This window comes from Dendrobates tinctorius, unplaced genomic scaffold (assembly GCF_039654945.1).
Source record: "Dendrobates tinctorius isolate UK_male_01 unplaced genomic scaffold, ASM3965494v1 ptg000342l, whole genome shotgun sequence".
In the NCBI taxonomy this organism is placed as follows: Eukaryota; Metazoa; Chordata; class Amphibia; order Anura; family Dendrobatidae; genus Dendrobates; species Dendrobates tinctorius.
This window is the reverse complement of record NW_027362008.1, coordinates 978,054-994,116: the sequence shown is the minus strand read 5'-3', so window position 1 is coordinate 994,116 and position 16,063 is coordinate 978,054. Positions and strand designations below refer to the sequence as shown.

Genomic DNA, 16,063 nt, shown 5'->3' with positions numbered 1-16,063 from the left:
ATATCAAATATTGATGGCAAAATAGTTCACTCTGTGACGTGTGCAGGCGTCCAGTGTAAGAAACATGAAGCGTCTTTTGAGAGTCTTTTTAAGATCTTCCTTTTGTTTAAGGGCTTCTTCAATCACTAATTTTCTAATACTTTCTCTTTCCAGAGAAACACCAAGTTTGTGGCCATTTCTCCATTAAGAGCTTTAAAAGCTGGTCGTGCCAATAGTGATAATGGTACACCGTCCTTCACAACAAGCTGGAGGAGCCGTCTGTTAGACATATCTGCTGTCACTGTTACAGGAACTTTGTCACTTACAAAATATCTTGTTAATGATGTTTGAGACGCTCTTTCCTCCTCCTTTGCCTGGCAGGAAGTGTTAGTCTGTGTGTGATCCGGCTTTCATTCTTTTTGGTACAGATAAGATATGGATACAGATATGGATAAATGGATATATAGATAGAGCAGATTTCTAATCTGCTTTTGCTATTGAAAACATTATCTATGAGCTCAAAAACCTTTCAGGTGATGCGGTTTTTTTAAAAATCTGATCTGCATTTGCAGCTGAAAAACGTATCCACAAAAAACACAGGAAAAACGCTGTGTGTGAATGTAGCCTTAGATCAGGAATAGAACAGCCATTTATAGGGCATTTCATAACTTTCCCAATTTCCTATGAAAAAATATTCAGCACATTCTGCATTGAACTACTGTACCCAATTTATTATATATTTTAGGCGTCGGAGTCGGTCCATTTTATACCGACTCCAACTCCGACTCCACCAAAATGAGCACCAACTTCGACTCCACGACTCCGACTCCACAGCCCTGGTAACCAGTACATTGTAGTGCCCGTACATTATAGCACCCAGTACATTGTAGTGCCTGTACATTATAGTGCCCATACATTATAACCAGCTTGTGCTTCAGGAGATGCCCACCCTGTAAATGAAGGGGTCTCTATTTGCTACAGAAATGCCAAACATATGGATGCTAACTGCGGTTTAGGCACACTGTGGGGCTCATGAGGAAGGGGTATTTGAATTCAGGAGTGCCGATGTTGCTGGATTTCTTTGGGTGGGAGCCATATTGCTTTTTCCAGATCCTTTGTGCTACCAGTAATGTGGAAGCCTCTATATTTCCATTAAAAGATGAAGGACCTGAGTGGGGACTTGAGATAAAGCTTTCATTGGGAACATTTTGATTCACATTTATCCTGCGCTCTAAGCTGAGCACTTACATTGGGGTTTCCATCTAAATATACAAAATACGTGATCCAGATGAATCCTCGAGGGATTCAATCACTAATGGGGCAGCACAGTTACTGTCTAGCCTTTGATCAGCGATGTCTGTCTTTTCAGAGATGCACAAAACTGTGGCCGACCGCACTTTTATGCACGCTTGAAAAGATGTACACTGCCGGACCACCGGTTCTATGGCGTCCACAGTGTCTCCATCTGCCTCATTATAGGGAATCATCTGCCAGAGGTTCCATCTAAATCGCAAGCTCAGTCATTTATATGGCAGCACGGGACTTGTGGAAGAAAAATATGGGCGGAAAGGATGGAAGAAAAATTCACAAAGGTAAAGGAAAATATGTGCTTCCTAAATCATTAAGAAGAGGTGTGAAGGCGGCCCTGTTATTCATTGGTGCACCGACGGATTCTACAGTAGCAGCCGCGCCATCACCGGACGCTACTGCTGTGATGTGGACAGCGGATAAAGCTTCACTGCTCCAGAGACGCCACACGATATCACACACTGGTCATCATCATCACACAGTGATCATCATCACGCTCCGGACATCATCATCACACGACGGACATCATTATCACATGCCGGTCATCATCATCCCACGCTGGTCATCATCATCACACGTCAGACATCATCATCAAATGCTGATCATCGCACGCCTGTTATCATCATCATGCGCCGGCCATTATCACATACCTGTGGAAACATCTCCCGGAATCTCCTCCTTCCCGTCACTCACACACGGCTGATCCCCCCTCGTTATTGCTTCTTCTGTCTCATCCTTCACTTTATTCTTAGTCAGATCTTCCTCCTGATATATCAGATGTAACAGTCAGCACAATACAAGAAACCACCAAAATCTTTGACATCTATGACCTCGATCAGAAATGCTCCCCATATACAGATCCGGTACAGGGCTCAGAGCCGTCTACCTGATGATCCTCCGGGATGTTGTGATTCTCCTCTGGACAGTCCTGGGGACACAGAGGACGGGGACATCTCTCTGGTGGATTTCTCCTCCTGGATCCATCTGTGGAGACACAGAGTGACGGAATAGATTGTTTCATGTGATGATGATGGGAGTAGTAGTAGATGACCACAGAACAGACATGACAGTCTCCCCTCCTCACCCTGCTGATCGGCCCATATTGCGATCGCCTCTTGTGCTCCATGTAGAACCTCAACCTTAATATGAATCAGATCTTCACCCTGAAAAGTAAAATGTAAGATGAGCTCAGGTCCCATCACTTCATGGTCAGTGTCATGACTCAGGACGGGGTGTTTCTGTCTCCGTTCTGGTCAGGTCAGGGTTAATTTAGTTTGCCTCTCTTTGGTTCTGGGGCAGCTATTTAATTCTGGTGTTTCCTGGGTCCAGTGTCGGTGATACTTCCGTTTACTTGGCTAGAGGAGCTGACCCAGGATACTCATCTGTAATCGTTGTGCCTCTGTTTGACTGAGCTCTGCTGTGTATGACCCAGTTTGTCCCCTGACTATTGCTTCTGTCTTACACTTCTGTACTGTTCTGTCTTTCCTGATTCCTTGACCCCTCAGCTCACCCCTGACTACTCTCCTGTCTAGAAAAAGAGAGAAGAGCCAGCACTGCCAGTGGTCAGAACGCATAACATGAGGTGCATATGCACATATCTTACTGCATTCAAAATGAGACATTTAGCAAAATATTGATCAATATATTGAGCCACCCCGCCACGCCAAGGCAATCTCATATGGGGGGTCCTACTCTACATTTTTATTTATTCACTGTGCCATTGCGGCCTCCTAAATGTTTTAAAAGCAAGACCATATCAAATGCAATCCATACCTGAAGCATATCTGCATCACTCCCGTGCAGCCAGATGGAGCAGGTGCAGATGAAGGCCAACCAGGTCTGAACACAGACACCTCAGGTTTGACCTCCACACACTGCCTGACCAGCAAACACAGATGAAGGGCAATGCAGGCTCAGACATGGATGCAAAAATAAATAAAGCCTGGGGCAGGGCGGGGCTGCCGTGAGTGTGCACAGCAGCCTAGATCAATCACAATAAACACAGAAAAGATGGCGAACATGACCCAGCGTGCACGGCAACAGTGGTGGTCAGCCACAAAACCAATTTGCAATAAAAAGAGAGAAGAGCCAGCACTGCCAGTGGTCAGAACGCATAACATGAGGTGCATATGCACATATCTTACTGCATTCAAAATGAGACATTTAGCAAAATATTGATCAATATATTGAGCCACCCCGCCACGCCAAGGCAATCTCATATGGGGGTCCTACTCTACATTTTTATTTATTCACTGTGCCATTGCGGCCTCCTAAATGTTTTATAAGCAAGACCATATCAAATGCAATCCATACCTGAAGCATATCTGCATCATATCTGCATCACTATTTTTGCATCCATGTCTGAGCCTGCATTGCCCTTCATCTGTGTTTGCTGGTCAGGCAGTGTGTGGAGATCAAACCTGAGATGTCTGTGTTCAGACCTGGTTGGCCTTTATCTGCACCTGCTCCATCTGGCTGCACGGGAGTGATGCAGATATGCTTCAGGTATGGATTGCATTTGATATGGTCTTGCTTTTAAAACATTTAGGAGGCCGCAATGGCACAGTGAATAATAAAAATGTAGAGTAGGACCCCCCATATGAGATTGCCTTGGCGTGGCGGGGTGGCTCAATATATTGATCAATATTTTGCTAAATGTCTCATTTTGAATGCAGTAAGATATGTGCATATGCACCTCATGTTATGCGTTCTGACCACTAGCAGTGCTGGCTCTTCTCTTTTTTTATTACTCTCCTGTCTAGCCCTTTGGTTCCCATGCTCCTGTCTGGTTTCTACCCCCCGGCTCACCTCTGACTACGCTATTGTCTCATGCTTTGGATCCCGCGCTCCCGTCCTCCTGGCAGGTTGTTAGCTCCGCCTCCCTCGGCTCTCGGTGCTTCGCGCACCCAGCCTGTTTCAGGCTCCCGCTCTCCCCACTGGTAGCGGTGTGCATGCACCGCTGCCCACGCTGAATCCCTGTTAACCCTGCAGCGCCCCCTAGGTGTAATCCCCTGTGACACCAGTCCTGTGTCATTACAATCAGATGTTGTGGGGGCTTCAGCTTCATCTACCTGATGATCCTCCGGGATGTTGTGATTCTCCTCTGGACAGTCCTGGGGACACAGAGGACGGGGACATCTCTCTGGTGGATTTCTCCTCCTGGATCCATCTGTGGAGACACACAGACTGAATACATGACCTGCCGTGTATCTGTCTATATATGAGACACGTCTCTCAGAACCGGTAATTCTAGGTTTATGTATCAGGGACTAAATTACATTGTTGTGGTCCTCACCACCGATACCGAGGTCCCAGCACATTGTGGCCCCAAGTATGAAGTGATAATCAGCGAGGCCAAAGCCTAATGCTCTCTGCTCTGCACCCGGAGGATGAGGACCCTGAGGAGAGGGACAGAGAAGACCCTCGTCAGTCAGATGGAGGAGCCGCACTAAGAAACACAACTTCTCCAAGAATCCCTCCACCAGGGATGGAACCACAGAAGAGCAGGAGAAAGCTCCACATTCTATCCAGCGGTTTCTTCTCTCCTAATTCACCGTTATGGAGATTGGGGGAAGGACGGTTACCATTTACCAGTGATCGTTTTCTGAGAGATCATGAGGTCACCATGAGGACACGGCCTCCCTCCTGGACAGGATCCTCTGGGATCACTCTAAGAGGAGAGAACCTGCCGCCCTCCTATTATAAGACGAATTACTGTGTTTTTATTCATTTTTAAAGAGAGATAAATCTCAACATCTGACTCGATATAAACACAAAAATAGTCAGCAAGTGCACTGGAGGACGGTGTTGTCAGGAGCACCAGGTACGCAGTGGTTAGTGCCTATCAATGTGTAGAAATGACAACTATAGAGCAGGCACCGGGGTCAGGGGCGCTGACTGATGTACACGGGGAGCCAAGGAGAGATTGTCTGGTCAGATTCCACAGAAAAGCCCCATAATACATATTCTACTGAACAAACGGGAGACTTGGACTTATTATTTTCACCCTTGTGCGGCCTGATGTCCCTGCAGGGCCAACACCTGCGTCACCATCCCACTTGTATCGTACTGATCAGACCCCATGAAGAGAAAGAGCGGACCCCCTGACATTTTGCTGTCATTGAGCCCCTGAGTCTAGGACACCCTGTCCCATGCATTCTGACGTCATGTGATAAGGCCCATTAACCCCTTCCTGATATCTGGTGTTCAATCATGGAGGATACCATGCGCGGATCTGTGGCTCAAACTCTGATTCCTACTGTTTAACCAGTTCACTGCCGCTGACAGCCTGACAGTGCCATTTAAAGGGAACCTGTCATGTAAAACAATGCTATTAACCTGCAGACATGGGGTTAACCTGCAGATTAATAACATACTGAACCTGCCCGGTGTCAGCACTGAGAGCCCCGCTGCCAGGAGGAAATGAACTTTAGTCACACTCGGCAGCTTTCGACTTCCGGTCATGGCGATTCGGCCGGAGCAGCTACAGTCACCAATCAGTGTGCAGAGAGCGGCGGCTGGTACCACGCCGCCGGCACTGACTGACAGCCAGCTCAGCATTAGAGCCCGCTATGACCGCCTTTGGCTTCCAGAACACCCCTGTCTCTGCTACCAAGGTTTCAGTATAAAGCCCGGTATGAATAGGATCTCAGGTTGTAATCCTCATTAGTTTTGCTTTGTCTCCAAAAATGAGAACAAAAAAAAAAGCATAAACAAACATATTTGTCATTGTCACGTCAGGTTTTATCTCACACGGTAAACGCCATAAGAAAAAAAACATCAAAGACATGAAGAACACCTCCCCAAAAATGCAATAAAAACACAAAGATCAAAAGATCACAAAAATGATACCAATAAAAGGTCAGCGCGCCACTGAAGAGGAGAAGCCGTCACACAGCGGAGATAACGGCAGATAAAGTGATCGGTCTCAGGGAAAGGGCTGATATTATAATCCAGAAATATATTATAAAAAACCTCACAAAATTGGTTTCACCGTAACTGACCTGTAAAGTTGCAGTGAGGTTGTTCTTACCGCCCAAAAAATGTCAAGAAACAAAACCTAAAATATAATTCTGGAAATTAATTTTTTTTCATTACTCATTTCACCTCATCTGGAATTTTTTTTTCCTGTTTTTCAGCACATTATGCGGTAAAATTAAAAATTCATGAAGCAAAAAAACAGAAGATCTCAAACGCCTGTGGATGGAAAATATGGATTTTTGTGATAAACTCACCTTAAAATCCTTTTCTTAACGACGCTCATTGGGGGACACAGGTACTGTGGATGTATGCTACTACCGCCTGGAGGCTGACACTAGGTGAAAAAAAGAGGTTAGCTCCTCCTCCGCCGTATACACCCTAGCCCCGAGTGCGGGCGGATATCAGTTTAGTGCAAAAGCAGTAGTAGGACAACAAAATCAGTCTTAATGCAGATAACAACGTGTCCCCAAAAAAACCACCCTAATATCAAGCGACAATGCATAAACAAGCCCTAGCCCGGGTATCCACCTTGGGAAGACGGGAAAGAAAAAACAGTCTTGACGGGTACCTGACAAACTCTATCTTGTACCCTGAGGACACCAGCTCTCTTACCCATGTGTCATGTGCGACGGTGAGCCAGACGTGGCGAAACCAGAGTAGGTGGCCACCTACCTTGCTTAACCATAACCTTAACCATAGAGCTCTCCTAATGGAAATTGCGTTTGCGGCAGCAAGTGCCACGAAATTGGCTACATCCAAAGATGCATTGATTAAGTAGTCCCCAGCCATAGCGATCTGACTTGCGATCTCTGATACTTCTGCAGGTAGGTCCCTATCCTGCAAGGCTTTGTTTAATGATTCTGACCAAGAAATCATGGCCTTGGCCACCCACGTTGCCGCGAACGAGGGAGAGAGTGCTGACCCTGATGCCTCAATACTGAGCGAGCCAAGCTCTCTATGAGACGATCCGTGGGATCCGTAATAGAAGGACCACTAGGTATGGATAACAGGGTTTTAGAGGCCAAGCGTGACATGGGTGGATCCACCATTGGGGATTCTGACCATTTTTTACAGAGATCCGGGGCAAATGGATACCTCGCTTCGAGCGCCTTCTGGCCCGAGAAGCGTCTGTCCGGCCGTTCCCTGTGTCGCTGTCCTGTGTCCTCGAACTCTGGGTGAGTGTAAAATACTCTACGCGGCCCCTTAACTCGCTTAAATGACACCTTATGGCTCGAAGCCAAGGTGGAATCATCCTCAATCCCCAAAGTCTGGTTGATGGCTTTGATGAGGCTGTCCACTGTTTCACGACACCCCGGAGTATCTAGGCCAAGGGGTTCGTCCGAGTCGAAATCTGAGATTTGCTCGCTATCGACTACTGGTGAAGGCGAGCGAGAAGCGGAACTCACGGATGCCGAGGCACCGGATGGACCGGGAGACGCCATGTGTGTTTGTTTCCCCCACGTCTGCCTGGAGTGAGGGTGGCCCCTGCAGGCCAGAGGCTCTCGTGAGGTAGTGCAGGGTTCCCCAACTCCAGTCCTCAAGGCCCACCAACAGATCATGTTTTCAGGATTTCCTTTGTATTGCACAGGTGAAGCAATTATCACCTGAGCAATACTAAGGAAATCCTGAAAACATGATCTGTTGGTGGGCCTTGAGGACTGGAGTTGGGGAACCATGAGGTAGAGGACCCCTCTAAGACAGGTGAGCCACTGTCCCTGCCCCTATCTGGGGCGCGAAGGGACTCGATTGCTCTCGGAAGCGAAGCCATGGACTGCGACAGTGATAGGGCCCACTCCGGGGGACTTGGTATACTAGGCTCGAAGGGGAGGGCTCCTGGGCACGTTCGGAATTGCAGGCTTTGCATAATCGCTTGCTCTGCGGAAAAGCGGCCCGACAAGAGATGCATGCAGCGTATAGAAACGTGTGCGTCTTCGCTTTTCCGGACATGCTGTATCTGCCAGGCATCAGCCCTGCAAACCGCTGGGAGGGGGCACTCCTCGTTTTCCCGTAGCATGGCCTCTCGGGTTGGGGGGCAGCACTTACCCCAGTCCTGTGTCCTGGAAGTGCCGGGCGTTGCTCCAGCTCAAAGAAGCGTGCGCCACAGCTGCGGGCGGGCCGTCGGAAGAAGAGGAGTCCTGGGGGCGGTACTTCCGATTGGTGGCCTAGAGCCCAGCCCACAGGGGGCGGGTTGCCGGAAGTGACACAGAGGAGGCGGGACTTCCGCCCGCGGGCTAGCGCCGGCTGAAGCCACGGGCTAGATTTACAGCGCCTGCCCACGACGGGGATGGGGGGGGACCCACCTACCCACGGATTCCCAGACCGACCATACATGGCTGGACGTCAGGACTCACCGCCGTGCGCAACGGGGGGTGCTATCTTCGGATGCTGCCGCTCTGACCCCCGACAAAAAGGCTAAGGGCTCCAGCCCTGTGGACGCTGCTGCAGAAGCCCTCCCCGCCCAACCCCCTCAGTGACGATGCTTCAGCTTTCCAGCTCAGGCAGAGGGGAGGGGGGGCCCACATATAGGACGGTGCAGGCACCCTAGCTCCATTTTTCCCTCCCGGGGTGAAGAGAGGGACCGTCCGCCGCCTTGCAGCACCGCAGTCTAGCATTGGTGGAGCAGTGAGTGAGGGCCGCACGGACTGTGCTTGTACCTCTGTACAGCCTAGGGTTTCAATACCTTAGGGTGGTCAGGGCTAAGCCAAGCATCATGTCCCACGGTGCGGGAGAGGATACGTGGAGGTGACACTCTCACGTGTTCACCCGTTTTGGTTTGGGGAGATCGGACCCTTTCAATAAGATCCATCGCCCCTGTCTCATCTTCATGGAAAAACAGAAAAAAATGAAAAGAGTCTGGGGAAAAAGACCAGACATGTGTGCCTCCTAGGACACTAAGCATGAACTGGTTTCCGCCCGCAAACGGGGCGAGGGTGTATACGGCGGAGGAGGAGCTAACCTATTTTTTTCACTTAGTGTCAGTCCCCAGGCGGCGGTAGCATACACTCACAGTCTCTGTGTCCCCCAATGAGGTGAAGGAGAAATAAAATTGTTATGTCTTATGGAAGAAGGGAAGGAAAAAATGCAAAAATGGAAATTTGCCCCACCAGGTAGAGGTTGAAACATTGATATTGATTTCTAGGACTGCTGCGTCCTATAGGAGGCGCTAGAGACCCCGTCCTCTGCATCTGGGGAGAGGAAATTTACATATGTTATTTCCCATGGGGCACACAAGTGTCAGCCAAGAGGGAGGAGCCGGACGACGACCACGACTGAAGACGACATTGAGCCTGCACCGATTCTGAAGGACGGACGAGCGACAGCGGATTAGGGGGAAAATCATCAGTAAATTAACCCTGTGGTGTAATGACCACTGTGTCCACTAGGGGGCGCTGTGTGGATGTCCCAAGAGAGAGGATGAGTGGCAGAATACGGAGTGGCCGTGGTGTGTCTCAAAGTGGGTGGCTTTGAGATGAAGGCTTGGTTATGTGCTGATCAGCAGAGCTGATCTGTCGTGCCTATGTGTTAGGGAGAAGCATTCAGGCAGCTGGAGAGATGGGTGGGTTCTAGCTGCCCACAAACCCACCCAGGGGTGTGTCTGATAACACCTATAGTAAAAGCTGTGTGAGTAGGTGAAGGACCTGTGATGAGGTCATAGCCATGTGACCCAGGGGGCGTGGCTACGGACCATATAACGTAGCCAGGGTAGGTCACAAGAGTGAATGCTGGGACCTGATTGGTCCAGTTTGGAAGGTCCCGTGAGGAGAAGGATCTCCTCACTAACAGCCTGTGGAGCGGCTGTGTGGGTAATGGCGGCCAGGGTCTGAGAGTCCCTGAGGAGTGAGTGGATGTCTGCAGCCTGGAGAAACAGCCATATGGGAACCCTGACGTGGGTGAGATAACCCTGGGGCTAAATAGCCTGTATAATGGACGCTATGCTGTCATGTGAAGCTATATAATGGAAGCTGCGCTGTTGTATATTGCTGCTGTGGTTTATGATGGCAAATAAACCTCATGGACTGTTATGGCTTATGAAAACCCGAGCTGGATCTGATTGTGTGGCTGCCAAGCGAGTGTCCCCCAACCTTGAATAACAGCGCTGCCTCACAATTAGTGGAGAAGGCTATGGGCAGTGGTGTAGCCTTGTTGCTGTGAGCAACGGATAAGGACGGCAAAATTCGGTGGCAAAGAGCAACGCTGAGCCAGGAGGGCTGACGGTTGTGGAAGCCGTGTGATGTGCTGCTGACCGGCCACGTGTGAGCAGAGTCTGTGACGGCCTGCAAGTGGGGAAGCCACTGTCCGGCTGTGGTTATGGAAACCGTGGGGCGGCCTAGTGAGTAAGGCGCTGTCCGGATCGGTGAGCTCAGTGCGGCTGCTTCCCCAGGAGAAAGAGACTGGTGATTGCTAGTGTGCCTCTGTGGAGAAGAGGTACCCGAGGACCTGTGTGGGCGACACAGGAGAAACGGACTGGTGTTCGTGTGGTACTGACCTGGGTCAATGAGTAAAACGGTGACCCGTGTGGCCGACACAGGTATCGGACAGCTGTTCGTGTGGTACTGACCTGGGTCAGTGAGGAAGACAGTGTACCTGGAGGGTCCAGTGAGGAAAGGTCCTGGAGGGTCAGCCCTGAGAGCAGAGTCGGATCCCAGGAGCACATGGTGTGACCTTGGACCTGGTGAGGCGCGAGTGTTGGGCAGTCTCAGGCGGAGACAGATGTCCTGAAGAGCACCCGCCAAGCCCCTGAACCTGGTGAGGCCGGTGTGTGGGGAGACCCTGGGAGGAGGGTCGCTCCCTGAATCGCACCCGGTGCGCCCTGTGTGTTGGACGGTCTCAAGTGGAGACAGGAGCGTCCTGAATAGCACACAGTCAGGACACGTGAGTTTTGGAGTTTTTTGTGGTGTGTTTTTTTTTCTCTTCTTTTTTCTCGACTCAGCCTGCTGTGGCTCAGTGGGAGTCAAGAAGGTGACAAGCGGCTTGATGTGGCTCGGTGGGGCCACGAAGGTGACAAGTGGCTTCCGGTGGATCGGCGGGTCCACGAAGACGGCGCAGTAGGAGCTGCAGTGACTCCAGCCGCTGTGTGTGTGAACAGCAGCCGGTGGTGCCGGTGATCGGTGACAGCAGGAGCTGTGGTGGTGCCAGCAAGGACTTGTGTGGTATCGTAAGACACAAACTGTGTGGTGTGAACTGTGGTCTGAGAAGACCGGTATAACAGACATGGGGAGATCCCGAAAGGGGGTGGAGTCCCAAAAGGGGGCGGTGACCCAAACCGGGGTGGTAGCCCAAAAAGGGGTGGAGTCCCAAATTGGGGTGGTAGCCAAAAAAGAAGTGGAGTCCCAAAAGGGGGTGGAGTCCCAAATTGGGGTGGTAACCCAAAAAGGGGTGGAGTCTCAGAGGGAGGCGGTAACCCAAATTGGGGTGGTGGTCCAGAAAGGGGACGAGTTTGATGAAATGGCAGCACTGGTTGGCTCAGTGGGTATGTCTGGGAAACTGCAGTGTTCATGTATGTCATTTCCAGAATGTGGGATATTCTTTCCGAGTGATGACTGGCCGCAAGTGTGTTCAGTGATGCTACACCGGGAAGGGATCTCGGGACGGTTGGACTCAAAGAGTCAGGTGACGCTGGTAGGAACTCCTCTCACTTTCTGTCTGACCGAGAAAATGGTCCAGGTTCGCTGTGCACATGGGGTCACAGTGAACTATGCGGTAGACAGAATATGTTTGAGGGTCTCGAAGGCAGTGAGTGCCAAGGGGGCAGTATACCATCAGACTTAGTGTATGCCTTGGAGTGGGGCCGGGACTTTGTCAGGTTTGATGATATATGCCAGGAGGGTGGAGACATTCCTACTGTTGGGCTAACCAATACGAAGACGGTGATGGCTCCTGACATGGAAAGGTCAGAGGTGGAAGTGACCGGGAAAAGGGGTATGTCAGCCCAACGGACGGACCAGACATCTCGTGACAAAACTGGCACTGACCTGGTGGATAAGACGGCTGAAGTAGTCACACGGTTAGTGAGTAACTGGAGGGATGACTCAGACTCTGGGGGTGACTGTGGCTCTGAGAGAGACAGGGAGCACAGAATAGCAGGGCTAGAGAAAGAAGTCTCTGAGCTCAAAGGTCACATGGTAACGTGGCAAGGACTGAATCAGGCCCTCAGAGAAGAGGTGGATGAACATGTCAAACGAGAAAGCGTACTGAGACAAATGGCCGAGCACAGGGTCGAGGAGCTCGAGAGAGAAGTCTTGGAGATCAGAGGTCACCTGTCCACCTGGCAAAGTGTGAACAAGAACCTCAAGGAAGAGATGGAGGAACTCAGAGGAGTAGTAAAAAGTCTTCTGCGAGAGAAGTTGGACGAAGACTTACCGCGGGTGAACGCGAGTGATAATAAGACAGAACTGCCAGTAGCCATCGTTGCAAAGGGACATGAAGTGATCCCATCGTGTGAAGTTGGTGGGTTAAGAACTAAAGAAGACAGTCACCCGGTCGGGGCAACTGTAGTGAGGGAAGTGTCCGTGGTAAAGCCAGATCCTTTGGTCCAAGAAGAGAGCAAGACCATGACCTTCCAGTCTGTGATTGATGTACCAGAGGACATGCAAGAAGCCTGTGCTGAGGAAGGTGTGCATGAGGCTTTAAAAGAGGCGGTCAAAGCCTGTAAGGTGCACTGGGCACCTGAGACTCGGCAGTTAGTGATAGTATCAGCCAGAGAAGATACATCAAACCGAGTAGCTGTCCTGAAAGAGATGCATTTGCAGTGTCTACGTGTCAAACAATTGGTTAGGCAGAGTAATGTGAAGGCTGCTCGACGCCTGGAGTTAGTCAGGGAGGCTATGGATTGGCGGGGTTTGCGGAAAGACGTGGTTCCGGTACCCAAAGCTCTGATTGGAAGAATCATTGGAAGATCCGGGAAGGTGATGCAAGACCTCGTGAATATCTCCGGAGTGGTGAGAGTGAGGATCCCTCATGATGATGAAGACCCGGTATCCAGTGAAGTGGGTAGAATTCCCATCATCGTGGTTGGCTCCATGGAGAGCCTGAGAGACTTTCGGATGCTCGTGGAGTATCGGGTGGGGTACCTGCAAGAAATTGAGCAGTTGAGGCCGGACCGTCAGCGAATTAATAAAGAAGTACGGAATACCAGGTGGCGGCCGCCTCCAACCCAAGATGTAAGGACCCGAAGGGTTCCTCCAAGTAGTGACATGGCAGGTGGCTGAAGAATGTCAGAAAGTGGCAGTACGATGGGCCGTGCGAGGCTGAAAGACAGCAGTTCCTGTGAGACGCTGAATGGGTCAGACTCAGGCCAGACAGTAGGACCGATTAAGACTGATGACCGTACCAACCGGGAGAGCCGGTCAGTGGGAGAACGGTCAGGTGACGAAGCGCACTCTAGGAGGGTGGTGACTAAACAGTGTCTGATGATGCAGACAGACTGCAAATGGAGGGTCAAAGACAATGACCGATATTCTGACCGCTTGGGGCGGGGGAGGCCTAATGCAGAGATGAGGCCGTATGACAGATGGAGACGGTTCTCTCGACCTGTGGGGCAAGGTGTAATGTGTGCCCGGTCTCGAGATCCTGGTGTAAGATTGTGTGTTCAACCCCACAAGTTTGAACAGAGGGGCGGGGTATGTGGTGTAATGACCACTGTGTCCACTAGGGGGCGCTGTGTGAATGTCCCAAGAGAGAGGATGAGTGGCAGAATACGCAGTGGCCGTGGTGTGTCTCAAAGTGGGTGGCTTTGAGATGAAGGCTTGGTTATGTGCTGATCAGCAGAGCTGATCTGTCGTGCCTATGTGTTAGGGAGAAGCCTTCAGGCAGCTGGATGGGTGGGTTCTAGCTGCCCACAAACCCACCCAGGGGTGTGTCTGATAACACCTATAGTAAAAGGCTGTGTGAGTAGGAGAAGGACCTGTGATGAGGTCATAGCCATGTGACCCAGGGGGCGTGGCTACGGACCATATAACGTAGCCAGGGTAGGTCACAAGAGTGAATGCTGGGACCTGATTGGTCCCGTGAGGAGAAGGATCTCCTCACTAACAGCCTGTGGAGCGGCTGTGTGGGTAATGGCGGCCAGGGTTTGAGAGTCCCTGAGGAGTGAGTGGATGTCTGCAGCCTGGAGAAACAGCCATATGGGAACCCTGACATGGGTGAGATAACCCTGGGGCTAAATAGCCTGTATAATGGACGCTATGCTGTCATGTGAAGCTATATAATGGACGCTGCGATGTTGTATATTGCTGCTGTGGTTTATGATGGCAAATAAACCTCATGGACTGTTATGGCTTATGAAAACCCGAGCTGGATCTGATTGTGTGGCTGCCAAGAGAGTGTCCCCCAACCTTGAATAACAGCGCTGCCTCACAACCCCGACTCTGCTGAGTAACAATGCACGACAGACTTAGAGGCCGAAAGACCTCACAGGAGAGAACGGAGAGAAGGACGAGACATCTGCAGAGAAAATGTGGCCGATGCTCTAAGGAAGGAAAAAGATTCTGAAAGAAGAGAACGAAGACTCAAGACTGATGAAGACGAGACGACAGCGGAGAAACCGCGACTCACAGATCAGAAGAAAATAATCAGGGAAATGAAAGCTGTTGTCAGACGGAGAAAATGTAGAGAAAACCAGAGAAAGTCTGGAGAAAACTCATCTATTATAGGAGGACGCCGGAGAGACATCATCACATCCACCGGAGCCAACAAGGAGCCGCGCTGCTCACCTCGTGGTGTAAGAGGCCGGAGCTCCTCCATCATCACGGCCTGGTACCGATCCTGGTGTCCTTCTAGATACTCCCACTCCTCCATGGAGAGATAGACAGCGACGTCCTGACACCTTATAGGAACCTGACAACGACACCGTCATCACCCAGAATCCTCCAGTATAATGTCCCAGCAGTCACCTCTCCGCTCATCTCCCAGAATCCTCCAGTGCCGTTCTGTATAATATCCCAGCAGTCACCTCTCCGCTCATCACCCAGAATCCTCCAGTGCCGTCCTGTATAATGTCCCAGCAGTCACCTCTCCGCTCATCACCCAGAATCCTCCAGTGCCGTCCTGTATAATGTCCCCGCAGTCACCTCTCCGCTCATCACCAAGAATCCTCCAGTGCCCTCCTGTATAATGTCCCAGCAGTCACCTCTCCTCTCATCACCCAGAATCCTCCAGTGCCGTCCTGTATAATGTCCCAGCAGTCACCTCTCCGCTCATCACCCAGAATCCTCCAGTGCCGTCCTGTATAATGTCCCCGCAGTCACCTCTCCGCTCATCACCAAGAATCCTCCAGTGCCCTCCTGTATAATGTCCCAGCAGTCACCTCTCCACTCATCACCCAGAATCCTCCAGTGCCGACCTGTATAATGTCCCAGCAGTCACCTCTCCGCTCATCACCCAGAATCCTCCAGTGCCATCATGTATAATGTCCCAGCAGTCACCTCTCCGCTCATCACCAAGAATCCTCCAGTGCCCTCCTGTATAATGTCCCAGCAGTCACCTCTCCTCTCATCACCCAGAATCCTCCAGTGCCCTCCTGTATAATGTCCCAGCAGTCACCTCTCCGCTCATCACCAAGAATCCTCCAGTGCCCTCCTGTATAATGTCCCAGCAGTCACCTCTCCTCTCATCACCCAGAATCCTCCAGTCCTGTATAATGTCCCAGCAGTCACCTCCCCGCTCATCACTCAGAACCCTCCAGTGCCGACCTGTATAATGTCCCAGCAGTCACCTCTCCGCTCATCACCCAGAGTCCTCCAGTGCCGTCCTGTATAATGTCCCAGCAGTCACCTCTCCGCTCATCACCCAGAGTCCT

General features: G+C 50.8%; 1 protein-coding gene across 1 annotated transcript in view; it reads right to left on the bottom strand.

Moving 5' to 3' along the window:
* The window catches only part of LOC141074920 (uncharacterized), a 254,130-nt gene that overhangs the window by 211,054 nt on the left and 27,013 nt on the right, over positions 1 to 16,063 (bottom strand). Inside the window, exons 4-7 of the mRNA XM_073562232.1 lie at positions 14,979 to 15,102; positions 4,359 to 4,456; positions 2,372 to 2,450; positions 2,174 to 2,271 (exon numbers count right to left, since the gene is read on the bottom strand). Of these exons, the coding sequence (XP_073418333.1) occupies positions 2,174 to 2,271; positions 2,372 to 2,450; positions 4,359 to 4,456; positions 14,979 to 15,102 (399 nt within the window). The remainder of the gene's footprint in view (positions 1 to 2,173; positions 2,272 to 2,371; positions 2,451 to 4,358; positions 4,457 to 14,978; positions 15,103 to 16,063) is intronic.